Source organism: Lemur catta, chromosome 1, assembly GCF_020740605.2.
Source record: "Lemur catta isolate mLemCat1 chromosome 1, mLemCat1.pri, whole genome shotgun sequence".
Lineage (NCBI taxonomy): Eukaryota > Metazoa > Chordata > Mammalia > Primates > Lemuridae > Lemur > Lemur catta.
In genome coordinates, this window is record NC_059128.1 from 12672950 (window position 1) to 12688895 (window position 15946).

The 15946-nt window shown below is 46.9% G+C and overlaps 1 protein-coding gene across 3 annotated transcripts in view; it reads left to right on the forward strand.

The window, feature by feature from the left end:
* Positions 1-15946, forward strand: part of TTC7B (tetratricopeptide repeat domain 7B) — a 240934-nt gene that overhangs the window by 186820 nt on the left and 38168 nt on the right. For all 3 annotated transcript variants that reach the window (XM_045562019.1, XM_045562029.1, XM_045562038.1), the window contains one exon: positions 8094-8234. In XM_045562019.1, coding sequence (XP_045417975.1) covers positions 8094-8234 — 141 coding nt within the window. The remainder of the gene's footprint in view (positions 1-8093; positions 8235-15946) is intronic.

Consider the following 15946-nt stretch of genomic DNA (forward strand, 5'->3'; position numbering starts at 1 on the left):
AAAGCAATTTTAATTTTTTAATTTTCCTAAAATAAGCTAAACAGACATCACAAAACTTAAAGCTATCTCTACCTAAATTTAAAGGAGACTAAGCAATTCCCTGCTTTAGGTGGTGTTCTTTTAAGTCATTAGTAAATTACCACATTTCCCAAATGATGTTTTTTAGACCACTGATTATCTTTGGTCAAATATTTTTGGGCAATAATCTATCTCCTGCCTAGAGATTTACAGTTTACATTAGCACATTAAAGGTTCTGAGAAATCCTGCAATTTAAAAAATTCAAGACTTTCTTGGCTTTGTTTGACTCAGTGTTCCAAATCTAATTTAGTCATTTTTTCACCCTGTGAAATCAGTGTTTCATGGATTGCATTTTGGGAAATGCTGGTATTGTATATGGTGATCCAGCACATTTGAATTATCTGAGCCATTAGCTTATGGCAAATATCCCCCTTTCCCACAAGGAGTTGATTTCCCCCTCTGAAGCCCAGCTCAGCCTAGACTTGCCTTTATTTCTGGCTTGAGAACAGTCCATAATAGAAAAGAGGCATGTTTTGGTATTGTTATCACATTAGGTGCTTCATAAAAAAGATTTCACTGCCAGTTTCCTTTCAATACCAAGGGCCAGTTCTGCAGAGGAACCCAGGCAACTCTTTTAATCTCTCTGTGCCTTAGTTTTCCTTATCCATAAAAATGTAAATTTAATAATTATTCTGTTTACACATGGCTTTATGATTTGGCAGTAATTGATCCCGATTTTAAGGCCCCAAGCCATTCAGGACTCTGTCCACACTGCCCGTCACTCCTGAGACCGGGGACCCCAGGGAGCCCCCTTCCCGAGTGCCCTAGCAGTTGTCTTTTTGGTGAAAAATGTGTGTTGGTGTTTTATTCTCCCATCCAAGAACATGCTAAAGTCAAGACTGCTGACTTGGGTTCTTGGCTCAGTTTTTCCTATCACTAATTCTGATGAAATCGCTGCTCTCTTTAGCAGTAAGTCACCAGGAGAAGGGACAAAACAGATTAATGAAAGAATACATCTCTAAAATAAAAAAGCTTGAGAAATGAACTCAAGAGAGTAGTGGGGGGTTTTTCCCCTTTGCATTATGACTAGCATTTTATTATTGACATTGCTTTTCCTAACTTTCAAGAATGTATGTCATGATCAGGAAGTGATTAGTCAGGTGGCATATTTCATTCTCTGTTCCTGCTTAATAGAATAAAGTAGATTTAAAAAAAAAAAAAAACTATGTGAAAACATCACTCTGTGATGACCCCACCATTTTTGAGGGGTGGCAATTTTAAAAATTCAGCCCTAATATGTAATCTTTTCTTGTTATTTTAATTAAACTAAAATTAATTTAATATAATTCCCATTAATTAGTTCTGTGGTGTCTTTCTTTAAACATGATTGAATGGAATTGTAGGAGATTGACAAGTCAGCAGTAAATGGCACTCAGAAGTGTCCAGAGTTAGAACATCATCCAAACCCAGGAGGCTTTCCCCATAATGCTGCCTTCAAAGACAAACACTTAGAGGCCCAGAGAGCAGCCGCTCCCCCCAGGCAGAAGGGCACTTCAGTCCAGAAACAGCCTCATGAATATGCAGCGGGGAGGGTTTAGGTGGAGATGGAAGCTTCTGCCCACTGTAGTCCTCCAGAAGGTGCTGTCTCTAGCCCAGAGCCACCGGCGGCGGCTCACTCTGACAGCTGGCATCTTCCTGCATGCTTGCAAGCGGCTTCCCTCCACGCTTTCCGTGTGACCACCTGGCCCTGCCAACACCCGCCAGCAGCATGCTGTGCCGGCCCCCGCATGCCCACTGGTGACGACATACCCCAGTCTCTCCTGCCTTAGTGGGATCCTTCCCTAAAGCTTTCCCTGGAAAGAGCTTTCCCCCTTCTGGGGAAGACACATCCTGTCAGGTTTAAACTGTGCTTGATCATCTGTTAAAGATCAGTTGGAAACTGTGATCTCGTCTTGGGGCTGTGGGTTTAGCTGTCCTGATCTATTCCTCACTCGGTGAAAGAGGGAAGCACCTACTAGAATGGTGACCAAAGTGACTTATCAGAGGAACCCACAGCAGGAGACATCATGGTCGGTGGAACTGGTGGGACACTAGCAGTTGCCCATAGAGCTGCTGAGCCCTGCCCCCGCTGCACGTGGGGGGACCCACGACCAAGAGGGGAGGTGGCAGCTCTCAGGGAAGTGGCAAATGTGCAAGGGAGGTCTGTGACAGCAGTGTGAGCAGCCCCCCACCCCTAGTCGCCTCCTCAGAAAGCAGGTCCGCCCTACAGCAAAGATGGAATTGTCGGAACTCCCAGGCTGGGGGGGCGGGGGGGAGAATGGAGAGATACCAACATTTTTTATGTTAAAAAGTACAGAGAAAATATGCCTCATTTGAGAGCTGCAGTGAGAGTGGAGTCTCATGTCTCTTCCTCCCCCCTTGGAAAATAAGAGAGTTATCACCAGCTCCTCAGCCTCCTTCCCTTCTTCGGTCCCAAGAACATTCTGGTTGTTTGAGCACAGGTGGCAGGTGTGGAGACAGAAGGTCACTGGGCTGCCAGCAGTCTGCAGTGTTGGACTGATTTATTTCCAAGTCCTGCCTTGAGAAACAAATTCTTTTCCTGTTAAAAATGAATTTTTTCAAGCAAAGCTCACTGACAGAATGCTTAGTCATTCAGATCGCTGTTTAGTATTCGGATGGAGTCTTTAAGAAATGAAACTGCTGCTTTTTCCTTATATTTTAATTGTTTTGGGGCACAACTTCTAAGAACTGGAAGCTGAATAGACTCTATTGACAGATAATACAGAATCATTTCGGGACTGAGGGAAAGTAAGTGCAGAGATTCATTAGCAGCAGGAGACTTCTGCATGCCTCTCATGGAGTGGCTCCACTACTTGCCAGAAAAATGTGGGGAGGGCAGGTGTCTGCTGCTGCGGCCTCAGGCAGAAAGAATGTGGGTGACAAGCAGAGATGAGACTTGGGGCACAGCCACGTGCTCCGTCATTCTCCCATGTTCGTGCACATGAGGCAGCTGAGTTAATTCTCCAGGGCTGGGGACCAGAGAGCTGCCCAGAATCCCGACAGCCTCACGCGAGATGGTCTGCTGAGGTCTCTCTTTCGGTAGAGGATTTTTCTGGCACATCATGTGCCTTAGCTGTCCATTGCTCCTGGCGCTGGGATGCTCACCGAGTCACTAGGTGGGCGGGGTTCCGTCTGAGATAGAGTTCATCTTCCACATGCTGTGAAGACATGAGGGGAGAGGGAAGGTGGGGGTCCTTCAGACTGGAGCCACTTAATGCCACCATAATAGTCAAAAGTGTAGCTGGAATATCATATGCCATTTATTCAGTGACCCTATGTGAAAATACAGGGTTATCAAGCATAACTAAGCCACTTACTTTATTGTGCCTGTTGCTTAGCAAAATTATTGGCTCTGGGATCCCTTTGAATGATGAACTTTGAATAGTGAAATAGAGCTCGTATGGTTGCCACGGTCTAGATCTATGTGAAATTGACCATAGATGTGTCATGTCCACTGGAAAAGGACTGTTGGAAAGGCTTCAGCTGCAAAGGCAATTTGAGCTAGCTGTTCCCAGTGTCCTACTTGTAGCAGGGTTTCTCAACAGGCTTCAACATGTGATAGGAGTGTGGATCAGGAAACCGCGGGAGGGGTCCAGAGCTGAGGTCAGTGGCCTTGGCTCCTGGTCCCCTGGCCCATGGAGAAAAGCCTTTCCACTGCAGTTCCTGGTTCTGCTGCTGCCTCCCTGCTCCCCATCCTCACACCCAGTGGTCCTGGGAAGCCCGAAAGGAAACCCTGCATGTGGAAATCAGAGGGTTCTTTAAGTGGCACTTAGCCTTTGTATCAGGTGTCTCAGGTAACATTTGCTCTTGAGGTCTAAGTGGGAGGGCAGACAAAGCCATGGGCTTGAGGAAGTTCCGATCGCCTCGGCTCCAGGACATCCTGTGCCCCTGGACCATTCAGGCAATAAGGCCACAGACCCTGGGCTAGATTTTAGAGCAAGCTCTCACCTGCCCATGTCAGCTCTCGGTTCAGTGGGTTTTGCAGTGGCTTTGCAGAGCCACTGTGTCCTGTGAATGAAGGGAAGAGGCGCACGATCTCCTTGGTGCAGCACAGCCCTCAGGGTTCTGGGGTGGGGGCTCTTCTCAATCAGTGTGATGCATACGGGGTGCACGGCACCCCGGGCAGTTTCCCTAGCTTACCTGTTGAACCTGATTATTTGGAAACTTATTTCTCCAGAGTCTTGTGTTTTGCATTGGAAATATGTCCTGTATTCTTCCTTCTGATTCCTTTTTCAAGCCGCAATTTTTCCATTTCTACCTTAATAGGGCTCTTCATCCTCATGTACAATGCAGGAGCACTGTTTTAAAGAAAAGAGTTCTTTAAAAATATGTTGGTTAGAACCAGTGTTTCTAGTTATTTATTTACCAACATAAATCAAAATCCAGTATCTGTGTTGGCAATTACCATTTTAGTTCTCTGAAACAATAAGATATGGTTGTTTTGATTTGTTTTTTTAATCGACTATATCCATTCTGATTCAAATTATGTTTATCCCCCCATCCCAGGCAAATACTAATTCAATAGAAGACTTGTATTTATTGTATTATTGCCAGGAATGGTAGATGCTAACTATTATATAATTGTCCTATTATTGTTAGTCATCTGCTATTACTAATAAATATCTGAAGGCCCTCATATCCATCCCTCATTCAGAACATCAAGGCTCTCTGCCCTTGTGAAATGTAACAAGGAATTGACTAGCAAGAAAAAAATTATTTCTGATAACTTGTTATTCTTCTCTATATTTTAATGAGTTATTTACATTGAGGTGGGGGAGTCACTAAGTGATGTCCAGTGTTTAATTCTGTGTGCCACTGTCATTTTTAGTCCAAATTGTCAGAACTGATGACAGCTACACTGAAAAGCCCTTTGAGACAGTGAAAAGTCTAGCCTTAGAGCCATTATTAGGGAAGAAGAGTAGAGCACACAGACATGTATCCAAAAGAGGGGACCACCCTTTTCCAAATTTCATACAGCGACGTGTCTGTTGACAGTACTCATTCATTCACTCCACAAGCGTTTCCCTAATACCTAGTATGGGCCTGGCATGGTTAGCCCCTGAAGATACTTAAATGGAGAACACAATTCCTGTCTTCTAGAACCACACAGTCTAGTAAGGGAGACAGTTATATCAACTTTGGTCTCTACATTGATAGTGACACCCACATGGGAGCACCGAGGACCCCAGGGTCTCACTTACTGCCTGGAGAAGCGGAAGGCTCCCAGCAGCCTTCCTGTAGGATGTGGCATTGGAGCTGGATTGCGAGGCTAAATTTGGAGTCAGACCAGTGTTTGAGTCCTGGTTTTGCCACCTACAGACTGTATGACTTTAGGTAGTTACATAACCTCATTAAATCTCAATTTCGTCATCTAAACAACGCAGATAACATTGTTACTTGCCTCACAGAACTGTTCAAAGATTAAATAATATATGTAAAGTGCTAATCACCATGCCTGAAACATGGTGTGTTCTCTGAAACTGATAACCACCACTGTCATCATTATGATCATCATCATTTGACAGACCTTATTCATAGTAAAATGTATTATTATGCTAAGAATTCATTAATTTAGTTGTATATAGATATCACAAAAAGAAGGAATTTTGGCAGTAGTTTTGATTAGTTCATGCACCAAACAAACAAAGCAGTTAATCCTAAAAGCAAAATTAACCCCTCTAAAAGTCACAAGTCCTTATAGCAAAGGATTTATAGAACCTAGTAGAAAATTCATAGAATTTTTCTATAGCTGTAATTTATTATTATTATTTTTAAATGAATTAATAAGTGAATATTTTAAACATGGCTCAGTTTTAATTTCTAATGCATCTAATCAATATAGTAGCCTATAAAAACAATCTCTTTAGGGTCCTCAGTAGTTTTTTAGAACCTGAAGGGATTCTGAGACCAAAGCGTTTGAGAACCAGTGTTCTAGAGAATAAGATCCTCCTGGAACTTCTGTTTCCCCGATGCCCATTGAGCTACAGGGAAGCAGGGGAGAGCTCAAGCTGGCTGGCCCGTGTACAGACTTCTCGTGACCAAATGTCAGTACCATCTACTTCCTGTCCCTCTGGGTGAGTGGTTCTCAGCCTTCGCTGCACCTTGGGATCACGTGGGGTGATTATTAACAAGTAGGTGCCTGACCCCAGCCCAGTGTCAGTGATTCAGTTGGTCTGGGGTGTAGCTATGACATCACGATTGTTTAAACCCAAGGTGATTGTGATGTGGAGTCAAGGTTGAGAACCACTGTTCAAGGTGGTGTATGAGAAGGTCAGCCCAGTGGGCAGTGGCAGAATATAGCAACAACGACCTCCAGATTACTCACTTCCTTAACTGATCACTGCTACTAAAGACCTCAGGAAAACTACATCAAGTCCTTGTTATCAAAATTAAAATATTATTTCCATAAAAAGGTTAAAAACAAAATAAGACCAAAAATTTCTACAGCAGTTTATTCATTTTGCTATTTAGATTTTTTAACAATAATGGTTAGACATACTTTGTCTAAACCAGGGTAGATTCTTAGCCAAACTTTACAGGTTCCCCTGAGTCATAGTGCCATCAATTAGAATCTTTTAGCTCAGGCTCAAGTTCCTTGTGCAGCAGCTTTTAGCCCTTTGCTGGAGGCTGTTTTGCTTGTGTTCATCCTCGCGAGCGCTATCTGTCTGTGGGTCATCCATGGAAGGTGGATTCCCACTCTGGTTTCCATCCACCAAACCCCCACCAAAGACTTGAGTGTATTAGAGGAATCCACATTACCGTTGCATTGAAACAGTCAAAACATACTATGGATGGTCAGTCTGTGACTGCAGATAGTCTTAAAATGAATAAACAGTGCTGCATGCCAAAAACCAACTAAAATTATTTTTATGCTCACAAAAGCGTGTTGTATTATCTAGAATACAACTAACTCGATTTCTTTTGTAGTCAGCATTTATCTTTACATATCATCACTATTTTAAACTTCATGATGAGTTGATAGTTACCGCTAACAATGTTGGAATGTTTATCTCCGTACCGAACTTTCTGACAAATTATAAATTAAGAATGTTGCAGGTGACTATAAATATTAATAGTTTTAAATTTGAAATAACAGAATCCTGCTCTCAATTCTGAAACTATACCTCCAAGAGTGAATGCGGGGAAGAGGTGGGGACCAGCCCCTGTGTGGGAAGGTAGTCTCTGGTCATCAGGGCCTCTGCGATGTCAGCGTGGAGAGAAATGAGTTTTGCATTTGACTCACGCACTACACCTCGCCCTTGACTAACGAACGTGCGCTCTGCCCCGCTCCTTAGCCTTTCAGGACAGTGGGTTTTACCGAGTAGTTAGGCTGGTGTATATTCTGTGCCGCAGGCGTCTTTGCTGTAACCCGACCTCCACTAGTCTAGCATGAGCCTTAAGAATAGACATTTGCTTATACACAGGGCAAAAGTGTGCTTTCTCTACGGTTTTTAAGTCATGTCCTAGGATAGGGTTCAGATGCAGGGGTGTTGCCCACCTTTCAAAAGCCAGGCTTACACTAGTGTAATGGGGAGTTGCTGGGTTTGTCTTGAGAGTGGTCAACACGTCTATTGCAAATACCAACCCAGGAGGCGAGTATGATTCCTCCCCCTCCCCACCATACAGTTCCTAGGTTTAGGCCCTCACGGGGGTGCTTTGTAATGTCCCTCTGTAATACTTCCTTTATGCCATTGTTTAACACTTGTATCGTGGCTGTGTATCTCGCTGTTGCCCTCTCTTGCCCCCAACACTCACACTGTGCTAGACTGAGGAGCACTTAGCATAGCATGTGCTCTGTGTGTTGACTAAAAGAGTAGCTAGAGCAAAAGGATGGAAACTGAGGTTCCAGGCCATAGTGATTGTCCACATTTCTTCATGGACAATAAATCTTGGAACACCGAGGGTTGAGGGTGTGTGTATGTTCCGCACGTGTGTCTGTGTGGGTGAGGGGAGGTTGGTGGGCTGGCTGAGTCTGCCCTTTCACCCCTGATCCAGTCTTCTCAAACCTTCGCAGGCTCCATCCACGCCACGTCAGTAGCAGCCTCCAGAGTGGAGCAGGCACTGTCGGAAGTGGCCTCGTCTCTGCAGAGCAGCGCCCCCAAGCAGGGCCCCCTGCACCCCTGGATGACCCTGGCACAGATCTGGCTCCACGCAGGTACCACTGTGCCCCTTCCCGCAGCCCACTGCTATGCCAGAGGCCGCGGGACACAGCGGGCAGGTGCTTGCCTGTCAGCCCCCAGCCCTCATCGCGAGAAATCAAAGCTTTCGTAGTCACATACCACAATGCTGCTACTTCTTTATAGGAACCATGAGTTACTCTGTATGTCCCCATCCCTCCCCTGCCTCAGTACCCTGGCACAAAGCAGGCATCCAGGACAGATTTTCTGAGCGGGACTCTTAAGGACTCCTGGGGAGTTTGCCGTGTGGGCTGCAGGATTTGTGCTGCAGAGGGGCCAGGGAGCTACACCCCAGACTATCTGTGGGTGGCTTGGGTGGTGTCCCAGCGGTACTGCTTACCAGCTTGGTAGACTTGAGTTAAAGTCTTTAACTGTCAGCCTTGGCTTCCTCATCTGTACGATGGGGTTAAGAGTAGTGCCTGTCTCCTGGCACATCTTATCAGTGAAGTCTTGGAGTCCCTGGGAGAGGGGACAGGGGGTATTGATGTCTTTATCAAAGCCAGGGAAGGGCCAGTGTGTTTGGCATCCCTCCCCAACCCCCCCAGTGGCTCTCCTGGGGATCCCTAGAGAGTGAGACAGGTAGCAGCAGCCTCTGACCTGGCGATCAGCCCGTGCCCAGCTTCACCAGGCAGTCTGCTGGCTCAGCGATGCTTCCGCATAGCTGGAAGCCCATGAATAAATCCAGTGCACAGGCATTTTAGAGTGAGTGCCATGATACGGCGCTTCCAAGCAAATGGTGGCTGTTGATTTGCTTACATATTTATATTTCTACATAAAAGGTAACTTCCGTTCCTCAAGTTTTATCACATCATCTGCACGACCCTAACTGGGCCTTCTCAGGCTTGACTCTAAGGTACATGGCGGAAGCCCAAATTGGGCTGAGAAGAGTGCTTATTATCTCCCAGTTGTCCTTCTGTTTACTCCTTTTCTGCCAAGCCTAATCGTATGATGTTCCACCTTGTTTGACACCATTGGCGGTCCTTCGCATCTGGAAGCGTGGTTGGATTTACCTGGCTTTGGCATACGATGGAGCCCAGCTCAGTCAGCCTTTCTGTGTTGGCATCTTTAATTGGGCCATAACAACTACCGTAAATTAACAAATTATATTCTTCTAAGCAGAAGCACAAAAGAGGGGTGATTCATGAATGCGCGATTGTTCCTCCCCACTGCAGACGCCGGCAATGTTCGGCCTCTCTCCCAGAGAGGTCCCAGATATGCTGGCTGTGAGGGCCAGGGAGCAGCAGTCGTGCCTCCTCCGTGGTACCCTTATGGAGAGGTCCTGTCCCCCGCAGAGGGTTCTGACACCTGTCCGGTTCAGTCACCCTCATGAACGGTGACCGCAGAGAACAGAAAGGGAAGGAGTGCGGTTTAGGGTCTGGGCCAGGTGAGCCTGGCTGAGCTTGCAGGGCCGGTGTGGGGGCAGAGCTGCCTATCAAATTGGGCTTGAATTTGAGTCTTGAAGGGCCAAAGTCTAAAACCCTAGAAAGGCTGAAGGCCATCCCTCCAGGCTGGAATGAGCTGCCTGACCTGACAGGCAGTGCTTCTCTTGCTTGTTTCTCAGAACGCTTAATGACCTGAGAGTCACCAGAAGGGCTTTGCCAGGTGTCTTGCTGCCCCCGACTCGATTATCTGGGGACTTTGCCCCTCTTTGCATGGCCTGCCACAACTCTTGGCAAGGAAATTTTGCAGCTGCTTCTTAGAACATTGAAGAACTTGATGGCTCAGAATCAGCTTGGAGGAGCTATCCTTGAATTTTTATACAACCGCATAAGATCCACTTCTTATTGCCACGGCCCACATGACGGAGTCAAGTTCTCATCACTAGTTAATGGACGTGGCTTTAGTACTCTACAGGGTGGTGGAATTGAACTGTGGAAAGCAAATGCCATGCTTGCCTGGCGCTTATATGCAGAAGGTGCTTATCTGCATACAGTAAGCATCGTGTGTCATATGAATGAATGGAGTTGATTAGAGTCATTTCAGAATTTGTGCTATGTTGACTCTTAAAGCAATGACTTTGAGTCAAGATTTAGAATCAAGTCATATATTCACATAGTCTTTAAAGAGGTAAATTCAGAAGAAAACAGAGAGCTTCCACTGAACTGTCATGTTTTACCTTGTGTGATATGAGCTCCACTGCTCTGAGAAGCAAAATAAAGGTGACCCAAGTTTTTGAAAATTCATGGAAACCAAGTAACATCTACTTCCGTGTCTATCATCAGCTCCAGCAATACTGCGATTCCATCCATTTTGCAAGCGTTAGAAGAGATTAATTAGATCAGAGCCTAACGCTCAAGGCCATGGTATTTCCATGGCGTTTGTGGGTCTCCTCTCTCCTGGTTGTTTTTCCTGGTGAACTGAGTGTAGAGGGACCCCGTGATGGGAGCCCGTGGTGGAGGTGGCCTATTTGAGGCTTGCAGGAAAGGTCACTCAGAGATGACCTCTGATTTCCAGCCTATTGTTAACATGTCAGAGGGTCTCTGGGCCACCTGGACGTGCAGATTGTGAGTAGGAAACCGGAGCCTCCTGCTGCCTTGGGAGGGGACAGGCCAAAGGCCTGGCTGGGAACACAGACCCAGGAAACCAGGGATGTTTGACCATAGAGGTCCCCCATTTCCTGTATAGTGGTACCCCCTCTTCTCCTGCCTGGACACCCCTGACCCCAGTGCTTCAGGACACCTGGCGGCCAATTCAGCATGGACCATACATGTTTTGTTCCTTGGTTTGTTTGGACCTATGTCATAATTTTATTTAAGTTATTTCAGATAAATAACATGTACATGGTACAGTTGAAAAAGTAGCAAGGCCTAAAGTAAAAAGGCTCCCGATCCTGTCCCTGAGCCTCAGTCACCCTCCCGACAGGTAGCCACTGTTCCCAGTGCCATGCTACCTCCAGAGATCGCACACACTGCACTTTGTCCCCATCACCCTCTTACTGTGCCATCAGAGACGGGTGCACAAGGCCGACTTGCGCTTTGAAACAGCTGCATGCGGGAAACCATCGGGTGGTTACACCATCATTTCACCAGTACTCTGTCAGTCAACACTTAGATTATTCTAGCATTGCCATTGCAGATACTGCTTCAGTAAATATCCTTACATGCAGTTGGCCCTCCGTGGTCTCAGGTTCTGCATCATGAATTTAATCAGCTGCGGATCAAAAATATTTGGAAAAAATGTGTGTGCTGAACATGTACGGTCTTTTTTGTCCTGTCATTACTCCCTAAACAATACAGTGTAACAACTACTTACACGGCACTCACATTGCATTAGGTGTCGTCAGTGGTCTAGAGGTGATTTGAAGCATGCAGGATTGTGTAGGTTATATGCAAACACTGCCATTTTATACCAGGGACTGGAGCATCCATGGGCTTTGGTATCTATGGAAGGTCCTGGAACCAATTCCTCGCGGATGCTGAGGGACGACTATATATTGTTCTGTATCTGTAAGATCAACTCCAAAAAGTAGAACTGATGGATCAAAGGGTTTGTACTCTTCAATTTTGATAAGTTTTGTCACAGTGCCTTCTTCAGGATTGTGCTGATGTACATTTCAGTCAACAATGCATAAACGTCCACTTTCTCACATCCCTGCCAACACGGGGAATTCTCAAAATGCTTCATCTTTGCCAGTCTGACAAGTGGAAAATGGCATTTCAATTTTCTGTCCATAGCTTTTGCCCATTTATCTTCATAGATACTGAGCTTTCCTTTTTTATTTGTAAGCATTTATTGCGTATTAAAGAAGTCTGCCTTGTGTCTGAGACAGGCACTACAAATATTTTCTTCCATCTTTATTTTCTTTGTGTTTTTTGTTTGTTTCTGGGGTTTTTTTGCCAAACAGTTTTTTTTAAAAAATACATTTATGAGCACTTTGGGAGGCCAAGGCGGGAAGATCACTTTAGCCCAGGGGTTTGAGACCAGCCTGGGCAGCACAGTAAGAACTCATCACAACAAAAATTTTTTTAAAAATCAGCTGGGCGTCTTGGTGCGCACTTGTAGTCCCAGCTACTAGGGAGGCTGAGGCAGGAGAATCGCTTAAGCAGAGGAGTCCAAGGTTGCAGTGAGCTATAGCGTGGGTAATAGAGCAAGGTCTTGTCTCTGAAAGAAAAGAAAGAAAAATAAATTTACCAGTCTTTTCTGATGGCATCTGTGCTTCCCATGATACTTAGGAAGCAACTACTTGGTCTCTTTTCCTGAAAGTTCCAAGTATCTTCCAGTGCCATTTGTATACACTGTCTTGTAAAGAAGGTCAGAGGGAGGTTGTTTCCTACATTTTGCCGCAGGGGATCCCAGGCTGGATGGAAGTGAGCTCCTTTGCAGTCGACTGGGGCAGAAGTTGGGGGACCTCAATGAGGGCATGTGACGACACCTCAAGACGTGGTTCCTTGGGAACCACTCCACTGCTGCCTCAGGATGCAGACCACTGTTAGCCATTGGGCAGTCCCACGTACACAGTAACTCAGAACTGAAGCAGGGCCTTTCCCAAGCCAAGCGGTTTCTTGGTGCCCATCTTTCAATTTCCACATTGGGATGGCAGCTAAAAATGACTTTGCGGTAGGTGGTTAATTTCTGCTTGTTACTTACTAATAATTATAGCTTTCACTTTGGCACCTCTCACAGTTGAAACCAGTGGCTATTCTTAGATGTGCAAGATCAGATTTTCTGATTTCTGCTGGGAATTTAAAGCTGTGATACTCTTACAAATTCCTTGGCCTTGCCCAGACTGTCCCCTTTGCCCTTCCCCCTCCCAGTCTCCTCCCAGGCATTGGAGGTTGTGTCAGCAGTGTTGAGGGGTAATCCATGGCATGCCCACTATGGCCAGATGAAGACAGCTACCAGGCAGGTGGTATGTGTCACTGCACATTGCCCATGGGAGGGGACATGAAGTCCTGGGGGTTAGGCCTGCCCAGCTTACATTTATCAAGCACTGTGCATGTGTCAGATGCTATTCCTAGGACTTTTTATGTCTTAACTTGTTTGGTCCTCATGATAACCTTATGAGGAATGCATACTCTTATTCACCCCATTTTGCAGATGGAGAAACTGAAACACACCTGTCAAGTCACTCACCTAAGGTTACATGGCTAACAAGTTAGGAAGCCAGAATTCAAAGCCAACACGTGTGGCTCTAGAACCCTAGCTTCAACCTATGGTAGGCACTCGGTTGTCAACACAGTATCTTTGAGCATCTCTTGTGCTATATTGACTCTTAAAGCAATGACTTTGAGTCAAGATTTAGAATCAAGTCATATATTCACATAGTCTTTAAAGAGGTAAATTCAGAAGAAAACAGAGAGCTTCCACTGAACTGTCATGTTTTACCTTGTGTGATATGAGCTCCACTGCTCTGAGAAGCAAAATAAAGGTGACCCAAGTTTTTGAAAATTCATGGAAACCAAGTAACATCTACTTCCATGTCTATCATCAGCTCCAGCAATACTGCGATTCCATCCATTTTGCAAGCATTAGAAGAGATTAATTAGATCAGAGCCTAACGCTCAAGGCCATGGTATTTCCATGCCATGGTATTTCCGTGCCACAATTGGAGCCAGGGAGGAGAAGCACGGCCCCTGTGACCCCTGTAACACAGGGCCTTTCCCAGCCAGGGGAGCCAGAGTAGGACCATGTGCATTGAGCAGAGACCTCAAAAGTGACTGGCAGTAGATCAGGACGATGGGGGAGGCATAGGACAGCATGATCTGGGACAGCCAGGGCAGCATGAGCTCTGAGCATTAGAGGAATGATGGGTCCCTGGGGCGGGAAGCCTGGCGGCTGAGGGGGGACAGAAGGGCCAGGGTCAGGCCATGCCAGTGCCCAGTAGCCACATTAAGACCTTTTAACTTCATCCTAAAAGCATTAAAAAGCTACTACAGGACTATATAGCAGGAGTATGAAAGGATCAGATTGAGGTTTTTATAAAAATCTCTCCAAGTTGGGCTTGGTTATGTGCTCCTGTAGTCCCAGCTACTTGGGAGACTAGGGCGGGAGGACCACTTAAGCCCAGGAATTCAAGTCCAGCCTGGGCAACACAGCGAGACCCCTCTCTTAAAAAAAAAAAAAAAAAATCACCCTAGCTAAATGTGGAGAATGGAATGGAAGGCAGCCGGAAGTGGATGCCGAAAGAGCAGAAAGTCAGGAGCATTGGTCTAAGGTCTCGGTAGAGGTGGAGAGAAGTGGATACCTGAGATGCACTTTCCAGGTATAACTGATGGGCCTGGTGGTGGATTAGACGTGGAGGGTGAAAGAAAAGGAGGAACCCTGAGCTTGGGGATCCCAAGGCGAGAGCCGATGAGTTGGGGCCAGGAAGGAGGAGACAGTTTGAACCTGGAAGTGTCAGGCTGCTGAGGACATGCAAGTCAAGATGCCAATCTGGGTATTCGAGTCTACATTTCAGATTTGGGCTGGAAACATAAATTTGGGAGTTGGGGCTTAAAGCCAGCAGATGTGATGAGAAGACCTAAGAAGGGAATGTGGATGGAGATGGGAAAGGGCCAGCCCGAGACCCCAGCCCCTGCACGGTCAGTCGTGGGGAGGGAGGAAGAGCCACAGAAGCTGAGAGGGAGCAGTCAGCAGGGTGGAGAAGCAGGACAGATGGCAGCAGAGCGGCCTGCACAGCGCAGCCGAGAACTTGGCTCTGCACTCGGACCAGCTACAATCCTGGTCCCGCCATGTAGTGGCAGTGGGGTCTGGGGGAGTTATTCCCACTCCTGCTGAGCCTGTGTCCTGTGCGAAAGGAAGACAGTTAGGACAACCACACAAGGTAGCGAGCACCTAGTAACTGTTGATATGACTATGTTTAAGGAGTGTATGTCTGGCGGGAAATGCTGCCGACAGGTTGAGTGTGGTGGAGATAAAAGAATTTGTTGGATCTGGCACACGGGAGCTGTTGGCACCTGTGACGAGGCTGGTCTCAGTGGAGTGGTGGGGACGGAGGCCGTCTGCTGTGGTTGCAGAGCAAGTGGCAAGTGAGGCAGTTGGGGCAGAGCGGGCGCCCAACCCTTGCAAGCAGAATCCCTCCACAGCAGAGATGAGGAGAACTGGGGAGGGGTGTGGGGCCAAGGAAGAGGGTTGAAGCGTGTTGAAGCGTGTTGACTGCCAGTGGGTGTGAGCAAGTAAAGACTGAGCCTCTCCGCATCAGAGAGGGTGTGAACTCGAGAAGCAGCAGTGGTGGAGTCCAGGGCATGGGCTGGGGTGGCCCTCACAACAGCAGACGGGACACAGAGTGGACGGGTAGAGGGCACAGGTGGGCTTGTCAGTTTGGCATCCAGAAGAGGCGCGAGGTCTGCTCTACTGGCTTCCTTCTTTCCTTTGAAGGGTGAGTCAAGGTCAGCCAAGGGGAACGAGGGGCCCTGGGGAAGGAGCTGGAGTCATGAGAGCAGCTGGGCCAAGGCCTGGAGGGGACAACATGCATCGTGAAGTCAGCATTACAAAATCAGCCAGGGTGAGGAACTAGTCTTGCTGTCCCACAGCCCCTGGGGAAGGGGTCCCTCCTGAGAAACTGACACAGCCAGATGCAAACTCGGGAGTCAGTGGCAGCTGTGCAGCCCAGACCCCAGCGAAGGCATTTGGCTGAGCCCTCAGTGAGCACAGGGCCTGGGCTGCACTCAGCTTGGGCTCTGGTCTCAAGTGGGCTCCCTAGTGCTTTACAGCTGAGTTCAAGTCACCCATCCCAAATTGCCGGCCTCCC